This window comes from Cavia porcellus, unplaced genomic scaffold, assembly GCF_034190915.1.
Source record: "Cavia porcellus strain 051 isolate PalLab524CR breed Dunkin Hartley unplaced genomic scaffold, mCavPor4.1 scaffold_25, whole genome shotgun sequence".
NCBI lineage: Eukaryota > Metazoa > Chordata > Mammalia > Rodentia > Caviidae > Cavia > Cavia porcellus.
In genome coordinates this window covers 49,164,884-49,185,357 of record NW_026947508.1, presented here as the reverse complement: position 1 = coordinate 49,185,357, position 20,474 = coordinate 49,164,884, and the positions used below count along the sequence as shown (strand labels likewise).

Below are 20,474 nucleotides of genomic sequence, written 5' to 3'. Positions count from 1 at the left end.
CACAGGATTTCTTTTTGGGTTGATGGAAATGTCCTAAAATTGATTGTGGTGATGGTATGCACAGCTCCATAAATATACTAAAATCCACTGAATTGTTTGCTTTAAGTGGGTCAACATATGATGTGTAAACTATAGCTTAATACCACTGTTAGTACACAACAATTTCAAATATGTGAAAGTATATTTTATGGGCTTAATACGAAGATACGTGTGTTTGTTAAGTAACAGTGTGTAGATTAAGTTGGTACACATTACGGCTTTGTTTCATGGTTTAGAATGACTGTCTGGGGTCGGCTTCCTAAAGGTGGTCACCCTTGATCCTGCATGGCTCGGGTTTGTTGCCCTTGGGTGGCCCAGTGCACGTCTAGGCCTGAGTGTGGCCAGGTGCTGCTGCTGAGGCGTGTGCAGGTGGCAGCCCTGCCCCCGGGCCGTTCTCTACTCCTGTTCCACGCTGCCCCGTGTGCAGCGTTCTGCTTGGGCTGCACACGGGGAATGCCTTCTGAGACTGCTGTGCCTGCCCGTTTTTCTCCCCGTCACAGATGCTCCACTTCGCATCCAGGCAGCCTAGCACCTCTGCCCTCTGTCCCATGAGGCAGTTGGGTATGGGGTTGAAGTGCAGACTGCTGTTTGCCTCAGCCACGTGCCCAGCAGTCCTCCACCCACCACCATCTCTGTCCAGTCTCTCCGATGACAGCATGGGACGGGACTTCTGCGGCCTCCCATCGCTGCAGCCTTTCTGAGCTGGACTTGGTTCTGGGGAGGGGCACAGAGCAGGTTCCTTGTCAGCCCAGTTCTGCCTCACACCTTAGCCCGTACCCCAACTCTGTACCCTGCTCCCTGCTGCGCTGAGGCTGGCTGTTTCAATACCATGTGTGCAGGTGTGGCTGCTGAGCCTGGCACTCGGCCTGGGGATGGAGATCCAGGAGGTGCTGGTTGGGAGGCTGAGAGCCAGTCCCTTTCCTTCTCCGGGTCAGGTGCCCTCAGAGGTGCTGGCCTGGCTTTGACCAATTCTCAGTGCCCACTGCCATGCGTGTGCTTCTCTCTCAGTTCCCGATGGGTCCTGGCTCGGATGGCCCAATGGGCGGCATGGGCGGCATGGAGCCACACCACATGAATGGATCCTTAGGTAAGGTGGCCCCACTCTGCCCAGCAGCCTTGCTGTCCCCATCTCCTGGCAGAGCTGAGCCTAGGTCTTGGCTTCGGCCAGACATACAGCAAGGTCCTGAGAGAAAGAGGATGCCTACCTAAGAAGATCCCTATAGAGTATGGGATTCAGGGGAAGGGCTTGGGTCTCCCAAGGAGCCCAGGGAGGAAGGGGTCCTTTTCGGGTACTAGAGATCCCTTAGGGAAGAGCGAGCAAGAAACTGAACAGGATTCTTCTTCCCTTCCAGGGTCAGGCGACATAGATGGACTTCCAAAAGTAAGTGCACACCCAGTGTCTGCTCCTGGCAGTGCCCCTGTCTGTAGGGCAGGCTGTTGGGGACCCCAAGACTCAACTGCCTCTGCTCTCTCCACAGAATTCTCCTAACAACATAAGTGGCATTAGCAATCCTCCAGGAACCCCTCGGGACGACAGTGAGCTCGGAGGGAACTTTCTCCACTCCTTCCAGAACGACAACGTAAGCCCCGCACTCCTCGTGCTCCTCTTCCCTGGGTCCTCTTCCTCTTCTCCCCCCAGCCCCAGGGAGGGGGGGGCAGGACCTTGTGGTTACAACCTGGCAACTGAGTAGGCGGCCTGGCAGCCAAGCTGCAGACTTTTCACCTTGGTAATTTTCCACACCTAGCACAGAGTCCTGGCCCCTGCCTCCAAGCCTGCCTGGTGACAGCATGTCTGGGTACCCTGGGCTGGGGGCACAGTGGCTCTGGGAGGCTGGCTCCCCACCTGGGCACTGTCTGCTTTTCCATCAGCTTCTCTGCAGTGGGATTCTGTGCATGCTCATTGCAGCAAGCAGCCTTTGAGAGTCTAGGTCCCTGCAGCCCCAGTTTGCAGAAGGCTTGATTTAGAGGGGAAAAGCCACAGTGGCTGCCGCAAGTTCTGGCGGGTGCCCCTGAGCTGCCACCTGCTTACCTTCACCCTGGTCTCCCCAGCCCCTTGTCCACCAAGTGCCACTCTGCACCCTCAGCTGTGCTCTTGAGCTCCGTGCCACCTGTGGCCTGTGCCCGACGTCTTTGTTCTCTGCTTCTCCCTCTAGTATTCTCCAAGCATGACGATGAGTGTGTGACCCCCTTCTCCAGGAAGCTGAGAGAGCCAGCCTGGGCCTTGCAGGCGGGAAGATACCAGGAATTATGCAAGAAGTGAGGTGTCATTACCAGGAGCTGGGAGGGCGTCTCCCGACTCTCCTCAACCCTCTCCTCCATATCCCACCTTCCCCAATTTTAGTTTCATGCAATAAAAAGGCTGAACTTTTTATTCCATAAAACATGAAGGACAAAACTTAAAAATATATTTCAAGTCAAAGACCTGGAAAACCACCCCTTGCCCTTTCCCAAAAGGACCTTTTCTGTACATGACACTTTTTGTTGTTGTTTTGTTTGTTTGTTTGTTTAGGATTTTACTGTTGCTGGGATTTTTTTTTTTTTAATTTGTTTTCAGGAGGGATTTCTTTGGGAAAAAAATTTTAAAAATGGAAGCTTCTAGCAAGCCCCCACCTCAGCCAACCTCTTTGCTTTCTTTGAAAAATAAAAAATAAAAAAAGGAAAAGGCAAAAGAAAAAAGAAGAAACCACAAGCCCTGCTGGCCCTCTGTCCCCAGGCCCTGCCACAGGAGAGCTAGTCTGTGTGTGAGATGCCACAGTCTTCGTAGCCATCTAAAAACAGTAACTGAACTGCACAGTTCACAATGTGTAGTTTCTTTGAAAACCTTTTGGGGAAGGAATCGAAAGGAAGTCGCCCTTCTTTGCTTGGGGATTTTGGTTTGTGGGACAGGCAGGGGCAGACAGGAACCTGCTTTGTTTCTGGCAACAACAGCGCACCTGAACCTCTGGACGCAGCCCATCCCACGGGCCCCGACTGACCCCTCCAGGATCCCCACGGCCGCTGCTGCTGTGACCTGACCTGACCGGCACATGCACTGTGTCCCCAGGACAGCCTTCTCCCCCGCCTGCCTCTTCAGCCCCACCCTGACCTCCCAGCGAGAATCCTGCCGGCTGGTTGGTGGCCCTGGGCAGAGCAGGTGCGGCCACCACCGACAGGATGGCTATGACCTGGGACTTGGAAACCGCGACGTCTGCATTCTGGGCCTGCCGCCTCGCATCGTGGCTGTGTGCATGGGCAGAGTGGGCTGGAATTTGGGGTTCTTTTCTCCCCCACCCCTTGCTCCCCTCTTTTTTTGCCCTCCTTTTCCAGAGATGGGCTGCTGACCAGAACTGTTCTATAAATGCTTGGAACTGGACGGAAGACTTCACACAGCTGTGGGGGGTGGGGGGAGCACCAAACAGACGTACTGTTTCCAGTCCTGTTTTTATTTTCAAAAACCAACGAACTCAATGATGGAGCCTGTCCCCTCCTAGGAGGGGTGACTATGACACCTCACCCCCATGGGAACCTTTGTGTCTCACCTGGAAGACACCAAATTCTTTGTACATTTACACTCCCCCTCCCCCGCCCCTTGTAGCTGGTCTTTGTTTTATTACTGTCCCTTTCTGATCCATGTATATCATATTATGTGAGATACCATCTGCCTGAAAAAAGACCTTGTGCGGATTATTGGGAACATTGTAGCTGTTTCTGTGTTTTTTCTTACCTTGTAGTCTGGTTCTGAATTACGAGAGGAAAAAAAAGTAATTATGATACATTGTAGTTTGTGTACGATATATGTTGATAACGTTTTATTAAAGGGACATCTTTTTTCCGCAGCCCTTCCTGACATGCTTGGGGAATGTGGGTTGGAGTTTATTACACTGATCACAGAATGCAAGGTGACTCTTTGGGCACTGAGTTTATTCCTGGTATGAACAAGATTCTCCTTTTTGTAGCTGGTGTCTGCCTTCTCCCTGGGCAAGCTTGGTCCAAAGTTTTATGGAGAATCACGGCCCTTTGGGAATGGGCCTTACTTCAAATAGTCTGAGAGCCAGGTTCCCTTTCTCAGGTCTTAAAAACAGTCCCCCCATGTGTCCCCCTTCCACTCCCAGGGCCTTCGTGTTGAGCTATGTCCCTGGAGGAAGGGGGACTCCCCTAAATGCTTTGAGACAGCATCTCACCAGGTTGCCCAGGTTGGGCCTGAACTTGGCATCTTCCTATCTCAGGCTCCCCGAATGCTGAGATCACAGGCATGTGCCAGTGTGCTCAGCTCTAGTTCTGGATGAAGAGCTTCCTGCTGCCATGTCCTCTGCGGGACTTAAGGGGTCAGGATGACCCTGTGCTTGGGCAGCACGCCGTGGGCCTGGTGTAGAGAGAACCAAAGTGTTGACTGGAGGGTCTGTGGGTGCTGGGCCCCGGGAAGATGGTTTTCTTTACTTTGAAGGCAGTGGAGACCCCTTGAAGGATTTTCAGGGTAGCACAGCCTGAGCTGGATGTAGAAAAAGTACTGGGGGGAGCCATTCTCAGCTGTCACACAGGCAGGACACACGGAGGGTTGAGATGAGGTGCGCAGCCGGGCCGGTCATCAGCAGTGTTAGTGCCAGAGTGCCGAGGATTCCTTCCCAGGCCTGACAGGGTGGGAGAAGGCAGTGCGCAAGTGAGCTGTGGCCGTGTCCACCTTTGGCCGGCTGCCAAGCACCAGACCAGGTGCTTTGATGCTACTTGCTAGGTGGCAGGTTAACATGCCACTGTCTGAGGCCCCTCCCTGAATCAGGTAGTGGCTACCTGCCTCACGGAGCTGGGAACAGCTGTCAGCGTGGTGTGCACTGAAACCATGATGCTGTTGATTTGGGGAGCAGCCTTGAGGCTGGGATGGGATCTGGAAGACTGCCTGGTTCTGGCCTCCTCACCCGGAACCTCCTCACTCCTCAGGCTTTTCCTTGGTGTAGACGTCTTTGAGCCATTGGGGACATCTCTGTTGGACAGATGGAACTCAGGCTGTCTACCCCTGGCCTTGTGCATCTGCTGCACACCCTGGGGCTGGGGAAGGGGGAAGATGGGGCGCATGTTCACAGCAGACGCCACCTGTGTTCCTGCAGACAGGAACTGGTAGAGAATGAAGCCCCACTGGGCCCCCCAGTGGCCTTCTAGTTCCTTTCACAACAGTTTCAGCCAGGGTTGTTCATGGGGTCTTTGGACAGGACTGGTTCTTGTTTCCCTCACTGCCCAGCCCCAGCCTGAGACACAGGGGCAGCCCGGGCTCTGCGTTGCACCAGCATGAGTGCCCTGGAGGAGGGAGTCTTGCCTGGCCTTCCTCAATCAAGGGTAGCTCACCTGGAGGGGTGGAAGAGCCCAGCATGGCCACTGATTCCCTGCTAGTCCTCATGTCCACAAGGCCCTCGCTCCAGCGGGATGGCCAACCTCGGGCCTGGAAGCAGAAAGGGCCCTCCGGGAATGCTGCTGCAGCCTGCAGAAATGGTTTCTGCTGCTAGGGCTGGGGATTTAGCTCAGTGGCATAAGCGCCTGCCTGGCAAGTACGAGGTCATGAGTTTGATCCCCGGTTTCTGCTGGAGCTGTGGCCACTCAGCTTGCCTCTCATGACAGAGGAACCTGCCCCAGCCTCCATGGTGATGTTGAGGATATCACTTGAAAATTCCAGACTCTAGAAGGTGGAGCCAGGACACTCCAGAGATCGCCAGGGCTTGGATACAGGGACTGGGCAGAGAGGCAGAGAAGCTGAATGGTGCAGGTAGAGCTGGCTTGGCCCTTTGCGGCTCCTCCCTGGAGCTGCAGTGTACAGTTCTCACTGCAAGGGGTGGAGGCAGCTGGCTCTGCTCTGCCAGGCCTGGGCTAGCATGGGGGGTGGGGAGGGAAATGAACCACGTGATGGCAGGGGCATGAAAAAGTAAAGGTTTGTCATGCCCTGTGCTGGCCTTTCCTCCTGTAGAGCCCAAGCCCTTGGCAGCAGCTGTCTGGACAGTCTGCCACCTCTGGGTTCCCTGCCCATCTGTCCTGCCGATGCACACGGCTCGTTTCTGGGCCTCCAGATCTTCCTTCTCCCCTCCAGTCCTCACAGACTGGCTGAGCAGTTCTCGGTGTAGTGCTGAAATGCAGCAGCACAGACCCAGCAGCATGGCCGTGCCTTCTGCAGTGGAGATGAACTGGGCAAGCAAACTGACACACTGATGAGATCTCCTGCAGCAAAGGCAGCAGGCGGGTCTGGGTTGGAGTGACCTGGGAATCTCTGGCATTGTGGCACTGGGTGGCCCCAGAAGCTTTGGGTCATCTGAGTAAATGGCTAGGCCCTCAAGTGCTCAGTGATCAGAAACCTGGGAAGGTGGCAGGGGAGGAGAGCAAGAGCGCCACGGGCCCAGGGATCAAGTGGAGAAAAATGGTGTGGACAGGCAGCAGCGCCTCAGCTGGGAGGAGCCCAAGCCCACATGCGCCCTCTTTCATGGGCCTCTCCTACCCAGCTATGCACAACCCTACAGTTATGCCTACCTAGGTGTTTGCCCTTCCTGCTTGCCCTGTGGAACCCAGCTCAAATGCCCTTCTTTCAGAAACCCTTGTAGGCTGGGGCATCCTGAGTCCCAGTGAAGTACCTGCCTCCTCTAAGCCAGGGACTGTGTCCGAGTTGTCCTTGTTCCCAGAATCACACAGCCCTGGCTGATGCAGGAAAGCCATGAGCAGTTCCTCCAAGATGTGTTCAGGTACAGCCCTCCCCACTGTGCTGTCACCTATGAGGTGCAGGGAAAGAGTGTCCTTTACAGGGAGGCCTGGTAAAGGGGACTGGCTGCCATCCGTGGCCACCGAACAGGCAGGGAGCTCCTAGGGGAGGAGCTGCGGCTCCCTCGTTACGTGCGCAGATCCCCGCGTGCAATGCGGACAGCAGGTACAAGGCTTCGACAACGCGCACTGGTGGCTGCTCTGCCTCTCGAGGTTAGCAGGGAGCAGTGGGTTTGCTCCCCAGCCCCAACTTGCCCCAACAGGCTCCAGTGCAGCCTTACTAGTCAGACCCTTGTCGACCAAGGGGAAGAGTGCTCCCTGGCCTCCAAAGAGCTCAGAGAATGACCCTGGCCCTGCACAGGGTCCCTGGAGCCTTGCACCTACCAGACCCTGAGGCCGTGTGAAGATAAGAACTACACCAAAGTGCCTGGCATGGCCACGTGGCGTCCAGCCAGGACCCAATGACCCTGGAACAAGCAGAGACCATGTGACTGGGGGTGCTCAGCTTATCTAGCAGGAAACTATCTGCCTTGAATATTCTGTTCAGATCCCCACAGGCACCGTGGAGTACTGCCTGATGTGTGTGGTCTGATAAGAGCTTGGCACCATGCGGAACATCTGCCAGTGGGCAGGCAGTCTTAAAGGTCATGCTAGCCCAGGTTTCAGGTGAAGAAACTCAAACTCAAGCAAATGAGCTCACCCAGGTCATGACGGGCTGAGGCAGGACACTCCACGGCCTGGAGCTGTGCAGGGACAACGTGGCACTGTACCTCACATCAACACATTCCAGGGCAGCCAAGGGCTCTTTATTGCCAGAGAAAGTACCGGGCCAAGTGGACACAGAGACCCTGGGCACCGCCCAGAGTGCAGGCTCCTTAGGAGGAGAAACGTCAGGGCTCAGGACATCCGTGCAGATACAGAGCTAAGAACTTCCTGAAGGTCTCTGGCTGGAAGTCAACAGGCCCAACCGGCTCCTGAAAAGAACAGAGCCCATTAAGACCCTGTACTAGGCTTAACAGTAGCCATTAAAATTAGCTGGTCACAGGTCTATCTGCAGTGCCCAGACAATCATTTCCTTTCCTTCGCTATCACTCAAGCACCAAGAAGGGTCCTGAACAGCTGGCAGTGAGGAGACTCAGAAGGACAGTAGCCAGGAGGCCAGAGCACTCCTGAAGCCATCTGCCGGCACAGCCCCTCCCTAACTACAGGACAAGTGCTCTGCTAACTGTTGGGTCCCAGAGTTAGGGATGCCCCATTCATGCTGTTCATGCTGCACCTGGGCCCCCGTGTGGGAGACTCGGCAGGGCAAGAATCTGCTTCCTCAAAGAGCTGACAGGTGCTCAGACAGAACTAAAAGTGACAGAGCCCAGGCAGAGCTGGAAAAGGCAGCTGAAAAAGTGGGGGAAGTGACTAGTTCACTCACTCGCACACAGGGAAGGGCGGGAATGGGCCAGAAAGCCTCCGAGAACAGCACAGGCAGCTGTGGTGGGGCAGCAGGAATGAAGGCAGGCAGGTCAAGGGTCGGGTGGTGGGTGGGATGGCAGGGCTGCCGCTGCAGGACGAAGTGGTGGCCAACTGACCACAGCAACATGCCTGGTGCTGTGATCAAATTCTGGAGGACCAATGACAGGAAGGCGAGGACACTAAGAACAGAGAGGCGGAGCAGGCTGTGTGCTCACACAGGGCAGTGACAGTTTGCGCAAAGAGAAAGCATGCCGGCACGCTGAGGGCCCCCAAGTCCACTGAGCAACTCTGCCCAGGGCTTGTGCAGCACCCACAGGCACTGCCGAACAGCACCATCGCCCCCTGCGCTCATGCCCATCACACCTCAGGTCCGGCACAACAGACTCAACCACTGCTGAGCCAGGCCCTCGTCCCTCAGCATCCCCTGGGTGCCCCGAGATCCAAGCGCCTGGCTGAAGACAGGGACACTCACCACTACCACCTTCTTTTTGATCACGGGGCGACACCAGAAGTGCCGATAGAGGAGCTGGTCCGAGTCCACCCAGACCAAGTTCTTGATGCCCTCATTCGAGGCCAGATCTGTGGTGTTTAACTGTAGCACGAGGAACTGGAAGACCCGTCCATCCGTGCCCACACTCTGCACAACTATAGGCTGCTCCAAGACCTTGCTGTCCTTCTGAGAGGAAAAGGAACGTTGTGAGGAGCAGCGTGGACTGGGAAGGCTCTCACTCTGCCCTGCCACTCACCGGCTCCCATCTCACAGCTCGCCTTCAGACAGGAGGCACTCAGGGCTCTCTAGGGCCGGCCCGCCCTCATCCCTGGCTCACGGCGGCCTCCCGTGCTTACAGCCCCAAGAAGCTGACACTTCACCTCCAGCACAGGAAACTGAGAGTTTCCATCACTACAAGGCAGTTCCTGGCCACAGGGCTTGGGCAGGCGACTGGGAGGTTAATGACAATCTTGTAAGCTCAAGGTGACAGTGACATCAACTATCAAATGTAACGAGGAGGATCCATGAATAATGCCACTCAGTTCTCATCCTATTTGACAAAGAAACTGAGACTTGCTGAGGTAAAATGACTTGTCAGAAGTCACAAAGATGTGTGTCACTGGACCCCAAAGTAGCTCAGGCACCCTGCTTCCAAGTGCCCAGAATCCTGGACCATCTACACCAGCCACCAGTCACTTGAGCTTCACACTCTGACTGCAACTCAGAACGGGCCATGTCCCTGCAGTCCACCGAAGCCATGTGGCCCAGGATTTCACCAAATCTTCTAGTGAGTGGAGGACAGTCACCTAGTCTTCATACTAGTGACCATACTAAAACCACACACTGAAGACACCCTAGGCACAAGACATCTCAACAGGCTCTCTATTCTCCCAAACTTTGAGGCACATTCCCACTTAACAGCTAAGGAAACTGAGGTCCAAAGAGGTGGCATAAGTTGCTCAAGATCACCCATGAGGTGTGAACCAGAATCAAACTGAGGCTACTAGTTACACTGTTTAAAACCCTGTCGTTCCGGGTCCCTGGGGCCCTGGTATATCTGACGGCAGTAACTCTCATTCTCAGCTGTGTCCCTGTTTGGATGATAAATCACCTGGTCAACCTACAGAGAGACTCTGTAGCAATTCAGGTTGGTGAATGCTACTTTCTGGACAAAGACTCAAAGTGCAGGCCCCACACGGCCAGGCATTCCTGATTCACAATGCTGCTGATTTGCCCCCAGGGCGATCTGCCGTAGGCAGAGGCAATGGCAGACCTCGGCACGGATCACACCGGGGTGCCGGCCTTAGAAATACCTGCTCTTAGCTGCACGAAAGATAAATAAAAAGGAAAATACCTGGAAGTGTTAGCTGAGATTCTGTATTGACTCTTATCTCCTCTACAGATCAATAAAACTGCAGGTAGTACATAAATTTCTCAGCAATTTTACCTTTTACATGGAGGCTCTTCCCATAATTGCCCAACCGTATATCCTCAGGAACAAATTGTACTAGAGGGGGTGGAGAAGGCCTCCTTCCCTACCCAACTGGGTGGCAATTAGTGGTCACACTGCTCCCCTCCCTCCACCGCCTGAGCTGGGAGGCAGCACACCCTTCAGTGTGACCCTCGCTTCCCCACTCAGCAGCTGTGGGATCTCAGGCAAGATTCTAAGCCTCCACAGCCTTCAGAAAGCATAAGAGGACAGAAATAGAGCTAGTCTCCTGAGGATCAGAAAGACACCAGGTCACACAAAGATGCCAGTGACCTCTAACTTGCCCTGGGCGTCGGATGCAGGGTTTTGCACAGGCTAAGCAAGTACTCTTCCACCCAGCTACCCTGCCAGGCAACCTGACAATCTCTTAGCTGTGTGACCTTTAGCAAGTTACTTAGCCTCTCTGGGCCTGAGCTTCCTCAGGTGCCAAGCGAACCAAGTGTCTGCCACATGGGCTTTCCCAGGTATGAATCAGACCATGTTCTTCAAATGTGAGTGCAGAGTTCTCAAACTTGAGGTTGTTTCGGCTTTACTCAGCTTGTTTAAACACTGAATGCTAAGCCAGAGCCCAGGCCTCTCTCTGACAGCAGGCCTGGGAATCTGCATTTCCAATAAGCTCCCAGAGGCATCTGCATTTTGAAAATCACTAGTGTCAAGAACCCTGATCAATGCCTGGATCGCAGCAGATCTGCCCAATACAGGCACGGTCCAGCCCACTCCCACTCAGATAGCTAATTACATCTCTCCAACCCGACTTAATGCCAGACCAGGAGGATGGAAAAGATAGTGAGAATTTCCTCCCTCCTGCAGATGCCCTAAGGAACCCCAGCAGCACCTCTGTGCCCTCCCCCGAGCCAGTCTTGGCTCCTAGGTGGCTCCCCTGTGCATAGAGGCCTTTGTTCCTGCTTCCCCCAGCCACTGGGACAAGCACACAGCCTCTGTTCTATAGCACCTAGGGCATGGGCCCTGGTGTCATCCTCGCCCGCCACTCACTGCAGCTGAGCGCCATGTGACGCACTGCCACCTCGTAAGCTGCATGTCTGAGAAAAGCTGGCCCCACACAGGTAAGTGCGTCTCCACAGGGCCCTTCAGGCTCTAAGCAATGTCCCTAAGCCAGGAGACCAACACAGCAGAGCAGCTCAGCAGTCTCCCCACATACATACCCCGTACAGGAGCCGTGCCTGTGCCAGGGCACTGCCAAAAGCAAAAAGGATCATCTTGGCCCGCAGCTGCTCTGGATGAAAGCGGTGTGGCTGCAAGTCGGCTGTCTCCATGAGGTATAGAGTGTGGGGGTAGGGGTAGGGATAGCCCTCCTGGAACCCTGCAAGACAGAGCCACAGATGACAAGCCAGCCTGCCTCGGAGCCTCAGTACCTGAGACTGTGGGAGGCACGCACTACCTTTGCACTTGGTAGTGGCAGACCTCAGCTCTGGGCCACACACTGCCTGCCACCTATTTCACAAATACTGTTTGTCCTGTCACACATCGCTCAATTTCATATGTCTCCTGGTAGCTGTGAGACCATATGTGGCTTGTGAAACCGAAAATGGTTGCTACTTGGCTCTTTACAGAAGAGGGCTGCAACCTATGACAGGCGCTTGCCTCTCCCGTGCTCACTCTGACTCCAGCCCTTCCTCAGTCAACACCTGCATGACAATGACAGCAGGAGACGGGTGCCTGGAAATCGGTGGTGACTATTCAAAGAGCTCCAGTCGTTTGCAGAATTCACAACATCAGTAACAGAGGAGCTGCCTCACACCTCACAAGTCTTCAGAGCTGAGCACCGGCGCACCTCAGCCACAACCCTGACAAAGCCTGACCCTGCTCTGCTGCGGCTGGGAGTAAACCTGGGGAGGGTGGTGCTTCCAGGACAAGTGACGGAAGCAGAGAACAGGAGTGGAAGGAGGCAGAGAGAGGCAAGCACTAGCTGATGACTGCGGCTGTCCCGCAGGCCTGGCTCCTCAGGGCCGCGCAGCTACTCAGCACTCGCTTGGCGCCAGGCTCAGAGCCAGGGGCCAGCAGCAGGGCCCCAGAGGAGCCTGCCACGGTCTCTGGGAGCTCAGTGCAGAGGAGAGGCAGAAGGAAGAGACCACATCCAGATGTGAGGTGACTCAGGGCGCTGTGGGGAGAAGATACAGGACCCCGAATGGGAACAAAGCGCAGCTTTCCTGGGAGGAAGTGAGGCGTCGGCGAGCTGCGGCAACAGGGACAGACGGACCAGAGTCTAGCACAGGGAAAGATGTGCGAAGCACAGGAGAGGAGGGGCCTGAGTTCCAGGGGCAGCTGAAATGAAGGGGCAGGGGGAGCAAGGATGAGGCTGAAGACAAAGAGGGTGAAGGCCATCACAGGGGAGGGGAGGGGAACCCGCTGCACCGCAGGAGTGGGAGGAGGCGTGGAGGGGCCTGGGGCTAAGCTGTTGGCTTAGCAAGGCTACCCTGGAACTACCAGCTAAAAGGAAGGGAGAGAAAACAGCCAGTGACATTGCCTGTGAGGCGGGAGAGGGTGCGGAGGAGCCCTACAGCTCACGCTGAAGGGGTGCGCAGAGGCACCACGGAGCACCCAGGCCAGCTCCTCACTCCCTGCAGTCCAACAGAGTTGAGCTCTGTGGGATGGACTCTGGTTACAAAGCCTTATCCAGGAAGACAGGGGTGCATGGCTCACAGGACCTACAAATAAAGCCTCTCACGCCATTGTTAAAACGCTGATGTCACAGTCCTCTTGAAAATGAGCTGGCCTGTGAGCTAACCACTCCCTCTGAGCCCCCGTGCCCTCGACGGCAGCATCTCTCAATCGCCAGTGCCTGGCACCTGCTCAGTTCTCAGAATATCCTTCTCCCTTCAGCAAAGTCATTTCCCTCATCTCCACACAGTAAAAATAACAGGCTCTGCTTCCCACCTGTGTCATCCTTCAGGTCGTATACATGGCACTCCTGAAGATCAATCGTGGGGGATATGGGGTAGAAAGTCTCCAGAACATGATTCCGAGTGGCTTCGACCTCCTCTCTGGAGGCGATGGGGGGCAGAGGATCCTTGGCACTCAGTCGGATGCCACTAGTACCTCGGACCTGAAGGAGAACAGACTCTAAAAGGGGGAAAAGATGGTTAGTCCCACCTGGCCTCAAGCTTTCCTCTGCCCGGCGGAATCTGTAGCGTTCAGCCCCCTGCACCTCAGGTCCATAACCTGATGACTAGATGACTGGCCTAAGCCTGAACGCAGGACTTGGTGGCAGAATGTCAGTGGAGGGGTCCTAGGTGGGAGATGAACCCGTGTACTTCTTCCTGTGTTCCCTGGGAGTCTGGGCTGCCCCACGCAAGTGTCCCGGAGCACAGCTCTAAGTCAGGGACCAGATCTGCTGTCATGATGCTTATCAGGAAACAAATGCTATAGCAAAAAGTAGGAGCCAGATTTGGATACAGCTCAGACAAGAAGATGGGGCTTCTCTGGGGAGCCTGGGGAACTCCTGAAAGAAGCAGTGCCTTAAAATCAGTCTTCTGACCAGGCCTGGTGGCACATGCCTTATAATCCCAGATACACAGGAGGCTGAGGCAGGAAGGTCTCTAATTTGAGGACAGCCTAGACAACTTAGCAAGACTCTGTCTCAAAATAAAAATGGGAAGGGCTGGGGGTATAGTTTGGTGCTCCCTGGGTACAATCTCCAGTACTGGAAAAAACAACTAAAAGAGAGAGAGAGAGAAAGAAAAAAGAGAGAGAGAGAGAGAGAGAGAGAGATATGGAACGAGCAGGATTTCTCAACCTGGGCGCTGTTCACACTTTAGACCAGACAATTTTTCGGCGAGGGGAGCCATCCTGTGCATTGGAAGGTATGTGGCAGCAGCCCTGGCTTTATCCAGTGAAGACCTTCCTCATCCAAGACAAGACAATCAAAAATCTTTCCAGATACCACCATGTGTCCCCTGGGACTGCTCTGGTTGAAAACCCATGAGGTAGGTGTCTGCCAGGCAAGTGAAATGGGGAGTAACACAGGCCACGCCAGAGGGAAATGCACCCACAGGACCACGGGGTGACCCGGCTCTAAAGATAGGGAAAAGCCCTGAGACCGGAGGGCAGAGATCACATGACCCACAGGGGCTGGGGGGGAAACGCTGAGCCAAAGCTTTGTGCCCATCGGACGCAGACATGTTACACAGCTGCAGAGGGCCTGCAGGAACAAGCTCGAGGCTGACTCCCCAGTGACCATGTGGGCAAATGTTCCTCAGGGTCCCTGCAGGGGGCACAGGCCACCAGCAAACAAAATGCACCCAGTAAGGTTCCTCGAGCATAGCCAGCAGGGCTCTGAGGAACACACTTTACTCTGCAGAAATAAACCAGCTCCAGAGAGGACATAAGCCTGATTTTCTTTTCTTGCAATAGGGTTTCACTATGTAGTTCAGGCTGGCCTTAAACTTATAAGATAGCCCAGGCTGGCCTTGAACTCACAGTGATCCTTCTGTCTCAGCCTCTGGAGTGCTGGGATTATAGGTGTGCACCACCATGCCTAGCTAAGGCTAATCTTATAAGCCCAAAAATTAGTTTGGTCAACAGCACTGCCATTTAATTAGTATATAGCCTCCCTTACTGGGTAAAAAAAAGGATGTAATATCTATGGATTAATAAACCTTGGTCTGCTTGTTAAAATATATCATAATCACAGCTTGAGATTAGCTTCCTAAAGCATTTCCTGTTTCTTTTTTTTTCAGTCTTTTTCCTTTTTATCGGTACCGGGGATCGAACTCACAACCACCTGCTTACAAGGCAGGTACTTATGCTGTTGAGCTAAATCCCCAGCCCCCAATTTCCTGTTTCTTCATATACAATTTTCAAGGAATCTAAATGAGACTGGACCTCTCCTAACCTTGGGGTTTATACTCTCCCCACAGACCACTCTAATGTGGTTACTGATTCAATTCCCTCCACATCTCTCCTCCAGTGACAGCTCCAAATGGGGCAGTTTAATTAGAGGTGATACTTGATGATGGGCCAAAAAGGACTCCTCCATTAATGAGGTGCACGAATTTCCTTAGTGGTGCCATTACCTCTGCAAGGCTGACTTCTTGCCAGGAAGTCCATATGCAAAGGGGCAAACTGGAGAAATGTGACCAAAGAGACATCCTTAAGTTCCAAATCACTCAATAGCTGCTTTCCCTGCTCTAGGACTCCACCCTGCAGGGCATCTGTGTCCTCTGACATCCTTGCAACATCAGAGAGCTGGTACTCGTTCGCTAACCCTTCAGTCAGTTCCTACTGTGTGGCACAACCTATGAGACACTGCAGATACAAGAAGTAAGAAAAGCCATCGGGAAGATGCAACAGAGTGTGAAGTGTTATGGCAGCATCAGGAGCGTGCTGGGGGAGCACGAAGCCAGCCTGGACTTCCAAAGCAACGGCTTGAGCTGAGTCTTGCAGCCAAGTGTAATTTGGTCACATGAAGCAACTGAAAAGAGCCTTCCGGATGGAAAAGTTGCCAGAGCTAACTTAGGTTTGAGGATAGGAGAGAGGGCACTGGAGGAGGAGACAAACCTAGATTAGGTCAAATCACAGACAGCCTGGTACGTGACCTAAGAGGGTGAAGGCAACGAGAGACGGTGAAGGATTTGAGTTGGGGGAGACACCTACAAAGAGCCACCCTGTAGAAAGGCCTGGTTAGTAGCTAACATTCAGCACAGATTGGAAAGACTGAAGCTGGAAGGGGACAAGAAGGCTACTGCTCAGAATGTGAACATGAAGAGAAGAGTATCCAGTGTTTTATTATCTCCTTATCGTCAGCATTTAGGCATTCCCAAGCCCACTGTGGCACATGGTTGGCTGTTAATAACTGAATCAACAATCTCAGAAAAGCAATTAAAAATTAAAAGATAGGGTTATAACTAATGATACTGACCATGTATCTGACCCTACAAAACCAGGTCATGAAAGAGTAAAGATACGGGTGTGGTGGCGCACGCCTGTAACCCTAGCACTTGGGAAGCCGAGGCAGGTAGATCGTTCCAAGTTCAAGACCAGCATGGGCTACAAAAGTAAGAGCTATGTATCACTCGGCAATGCCAGCCTGAACTGCATAGTGACTGCATAGTGAGACCCTGTCTCAAAAAGACAAAAGAAAGAAAAAAAAAAGAGTAGATAGGTATCTGGGCAGCTAGAGGTAGAGGAATGTGGTGGAAGAGCTGAGAGTAGAAAGATAAAGAAACAGAGCGAGACTTTCTGCTGTACAAGATGACCAACCTCGAGTCCAAGCGGCAGATAACGAGTGGTTTTTGGCACAAATCCGCCTGGCCACAGAAGGGTACTTGAGAATCTGGGATTTACACAGCTGAAGCAAGCTGTCCACAATGATTGGGCTTGGAGAAAGAAAAAAAAAAAAAAAGACACAGGGACTTAAGCAACAAGCTGACTCCAAGACCCATCAGTTAGAAATCTTATTTACTTAGGGCCACTTACCAGTAGGTCTCTCTCTTGGGAATGTCCTCCATGGAGTGCCAGAGACGGGCGTGAGAGATAATATTCAGAACACGCTCATCTTGGTTCTCTATGTGGTTCTGCTGCTCGTCAACAAGGCTGGAAACTTTCTCAGGAAGGCCTTCTATTAGCTTGGTCTTGGTCAGCCAGAGAGCCTGCTTCACTCCTTCAGTAATTCACACCAAACAACAAAAGACAAGCTGGTTCAGAAGGAGATGCTCATGGTGGTGAGGCAGAATCATGTAGAAAAAGCCGCTTCAAGAGGGGCCTGGATTTGGTCTGGGACACCTACGTGGATCACATCAGAAGAGCTGGAAGCCAGGGGAATCAGATTTCAACTCAACTTCAAGAACCACCACCTACTTAAAAATGATGACCAGTCAGTCGACTGAGGTACTAAGCACTTGCCACATTGATATGGGAGCTTGGACAGTTGAGGTCATGCGGCGGAATCCTGCAGGAGGTAGCCACATTGGAGACATGGAACTACACCATGGATGTCAAAAATTCCTCCTGTGAGGCCAGGCATGGTCACACATGCCTGTAATTCCAGCACTTGGTAGGCTGAGGCAGGTGGAACATTGTAAGTTTAAAGCCAGCATAGACTACATAGTGAGTTCCAGTCTGATTTACACAGTGAGATCCTATTTCCAAAAAAAAGAAAAGGAAGATTTCTCCTATGCATCCATACTCCAGCTCCAATTAAAAAAGCCCAACATACCTCATTTATTAGATACGAGTCCAGGCGTAGACCTATACTACCTTACCAAGTGTCTTTTGGAATTAATACGAATCCCTTTAGACTTTCATGAATAATTTCAGAAGCCCAGAGTTTGGGACTATATGGACAAATAATTTTTCACATCTTATTTAAATTAACCCTGATATTCTATTAGGAACTATTTTATAAACAGGTTTTTATATAAAGCAGCACTATGTAAGACACTGCTATTTTTGTCACAAGAATTGTACTAATAAGGATGCTGCTCTAATTCACTTTCTAAGACCTCTGACATTCTCACTGGCCCTTGTACAGAAAGGTTGGCTTTTATCCCTGCACGTGGCATACGCACATTCAAGGCCACTGTGGGTGGGCTACACAGTAAGTTCAGGACTGGCCTAAACTACATTGCAAGACCGTGTCTCAAAAAAGGCTGGACACAGTGAATAAATGAAAATGTTTGTCAGTATACTGAGGGTCAATAAGCATTTTCTTAAAAAGTCCAGACAGTAAACTTTCAGTAGTCTCTAGTACAATTACTCATCCTTGCCAATGTAGCACAAAAGAGGCCACAAGCTAACATGTGCACACAGTTGTAACCAATAAAACTTGATTTACAAAAACAGGAGGGCTGGCCTAGTTAGCCGATCCCAGCTGTGTATCACTTGGCAAGCACTCTACCACAGAGTTACATCTCCAATCTTTATGTGTTTCTAATGTAATCTGCTAACATTATAAAGTATTTTTAAGTTCTCCAAAATACCTTTCAGAAAGATGGGGTGTACAAACTAAACATACTCACTTTAGACTGTCCTTTTAAACTTAGAGAGCCTACCTACTCTCACTGGTATGGACTGTGGTCCCCAAAGAGGGCACAGCCCCAGAAACTAAATTCTGATAAGTAAATACGCAACTCTTCTACTGTTAGAGGAAAATAGCACTACACCCTTTCTTCTCACTAATTATGCCTGCGAGTTCACAAGGGAGCTGGCGACTGCTTTGGTTGGCAGGCTACTATCTATCCCCGCTGGAAAAACTGACTCTGGAATACATCTGCATTCAAAAAGTTGTGTCCAAGAATAAAGGCAGGCTTTGCAGGAAACACCTCAAGCAATTTCTCTTGTGGAAACATGAACCACCCAGAAGGGCAGCAGGACTTGGTTCACTTTAAGACTCACAGGACCTCATACTAGAAATCCAAATGTTTAGACATGTTTACATTTGGTGGTGCAGCAGGAGAACCCTGGACTGCAAGTCAGGTAAACTGTTTTAGTGTTGCCACTGCCACTGTTCCTTAACCTTAAAAATGGAAAAAACATTAAGATTTTATGCTTTGCTGGTACAATACATACTACGTACTACTCAGAGTTGCCATTTACAGAATGTCACTATCTACCCTTTGCCAGCAGCTTTATCTGCAATTTAAGACATGATTTTTATGAAATGAAAGAGAAAACACAGACCAAGGAATTTCTGTTTCCCATTACACACCTTGAAAGTGACAGCGTTGGAGGGATAACTCAGTCTGTTTACCCTAAAGTCCATAATCTCTTCATTATCCAGACAGGCTTCTCTAGCCCTGTATCTTGCAGTTTCGTCACTGACTTTATAAAATATAAAACCTCTTCTAGTGTTGAAAGCCTAGTCAAATGAATGTAATCTTAACTTCTAAATACTGTTACCACATTTATCTACTTGGTATTCTGTTACACGGGTCACTCAAGGGTGCCAAGTCTTGTGAGTTCGTTCCGTCACAGCATCCTGTGAGGACCATTCAAATGTTTAACAGCTGGCAAACCAGCTGGCAGCTTAACAGTCTGGCCAATTGACTTCAGTTTTTGCAAATTTAAGATTTATTCTCTTACTCCCCAAATCCTGCCAGATCTCTATGTTTCCTGATTACGCCTTGGAAAATACTACTCCCACTTACCTCAACCATTTTGTTTTCAAGACATGCCCTGCTCCCATCCTGATTTGGTGGGAAACAAGGGATGGGGAATGGCATTCTCAATGAACACCGCCTTCCCCCTACCCGGTCTCTCACGCACTCTAGAAAATAATTTCTGACAATGCTCAAGAAAGACGACTGACTTTGGCTTAATCATTTCAATGTGTTGGTAAAACAGTGACATAGGAACAGAAGTAGGGAAAAGGAAAGGCCCAGATCCTTTCCTTGAAAGCATCTCAGTTCTCACCTTTGAAAAAGGACAATACTTCAGTACGAAAATCACTTCCTTTTTCTTACAATTAGCAACCCTGTAAATGAGGTAATAAGCCTGCAAATTAAACACTGTTTCTGCTATCTCCTTTCAGTACGACTTCTCTTTTCTACTCCTTAAATGCACAAGTACTGCCTAGTCAACGCCACTTATTTCATCGAACTGGAGTCTCAGGACAGTGAGGACTCTCCCGAATTCACCCTAAGAGTTACAGCTGAGGCTAGACCTGGAAACTAGATCTTTTCACTCTGAAACTCGATTACTCCTTAAATGAGAGCACAGTTCTCTCCACCCACCTACTCTTGATAACTCTCAGAAGACAGCTATCACTATGACTACATTTCGCCAAGAATCCAAGACCCACAGAGTTTCAGTATCTTGCCCAAAGACACAGAGGGTCCGGGTTAGTACCGGGCAGAGCACAAGGTCCCCTCCCGTATATGCTGGGGTCTCACCCTCGAGGAGACGGCAACGCTGGTGGAAGATGTAGCATGGCTCTTCCTTGTACAGCGGCTGCTCGTGGATCGGGGGAGAGCGGTGGTACCTTGGGTGCTTCCAACCGCGGTCCCAGGGCGGAAAGACAGGCCGCGCCAGCCCAGGCACGAAGTGCATCTTTCCAGCGTAGGTGATGGGCTCCAGTCCGGGGATCTCATATACCCTGTCCAGTGGGGGAGGCTCAGGTTTCCTGGTGGAGCGCACTCCCCATTCGTACGCCTCGCGTCTCGGGATCCCGCAGGCCCCAAAGCCAAGCTGTCCAGAGCCAAGGAAGGCCCGCTGTGCGGGCCTAGACGCCAACGCCATTCCGATCAGGGTTCCTCTAGAACTGTACCCGGACGCCGCCATCTTTCCCGCAGGGCCTGCCGGGAACAAAAGGGGCTGGGCGCCGAGGCTCGT

At 52.0% G+C, this 20,474-nt stretch overlaps 2 protein-coding genes across 9 annotated transcripts in view; one reads left to right on the top strand and one right to left on the bottom strand.

Moving 5' to 3' along the window:
* Positions 1 to 3,854, top strand: part of Ssbp3 (single stranded DNA binding protein 3) — a 143,191-nt gene extending 139,337 nt beyond the window's left edge. For all 6 annotated transcript variants that reach the window (XM_063236545.1, XM_063236544.1, XM_063236543.1 and 3 more), the window contains 4 exons: positions 1,048 to 1,126; positions 1,392 to 1,420; positions 1,518 to 1,619; positions 2,193 to 3,854. In XM_063236545.1, the coding sequence (XP_063092615.1) occupies positions 1,048 to 1,126; positions 1,392 to 1,420; positions 1,518 to 1,619; positions 2,193 to 2,222 (240 nt within the window). In that variant the 3' untranslated portion in view covers positions 2,223 to 3,854. The remainder of the gene's footprint in view (positions 1 to 1,047; positions 1,127 to 1,391; positions 1,421 to 1,517; positions 1,620 to 2,192) is intronic.
* A 3,674-nt stretch (positions 3,855 to 7,528) lies between these two features.
* Mrpl37 (mitochondrial ribosomal protein L37) lies at positions 7,529 to 20,462 on the bottom strand. Of its 3 annotated transcripts, none has more exons than XM_013146253.3 (8): positions 20,036 to 20,462; positions 16,623 to 16,806; positions 16,407 to 16,522; positions 13,083 to 13,268; positions 11,351 to 11,508; positions 8,681 to 8,881; positions 8,168 to 8,356; positions 7,529 to 7,718 (listed from the first exon to the last, which is right to left on the bottom strand). In XM_013146253.3, the coding sequence occupies exons 1-8, from the start codon at positions 20,421 to 20,423 to the stop codon at positions 7,635 to 7,637; spliced, it is 1,506 nt and encodes a 501-aa protein (XP_013001707.1). In that variant the 5' UTR covers positions 20,424 to 20,462; the 3' UTR covers positions 7,529 to 7,634. The 3 variants fall into 3 exon arrangements, with proteins under 3 accessions (XP_013001707.1, XP_013001706.1, XP_003464109.2); XM_013146252.3 differs by having other exon boundaries at positions 8,681 to 8,884; positions 20,036 to 20,460; XM_003464061.5 differs by lacking the exon at positions 8,168 to 8,356 and having other exon boundaries at positions 8,681 to 8,884; positions 20,036 to 20,457.
* Between the last annotated feature and the right edge of the window lie 12 nt (positions 20,463 to 20,474).

Bases quoted from the DNA above. Each gene is read 5' to 3' on its own strand.
- Mrpl37 (XM_013146252.3), bottom strand. From the start codon at position 20,423: ATGGCGGCGTCCGGGTACAGTTCTAGAGGAACCCTGATCGGAATGGCG. The intron at 13,269-16,406 runs GTTGGTCATCTT...TCCCCCTTTTAG, and splicing joins ATCTGCCGCTTGGACTCGAG to AGTCTGTTCTCCTTCAGGTC. The intron at 7,719-8,167 runs GTGAGTGAACTA...TGTTCTTTTCAG, and splicing joins CCGCCCTTCCCTGTGTGCGA to GAGCCGGTTGGGCCTGTTGA.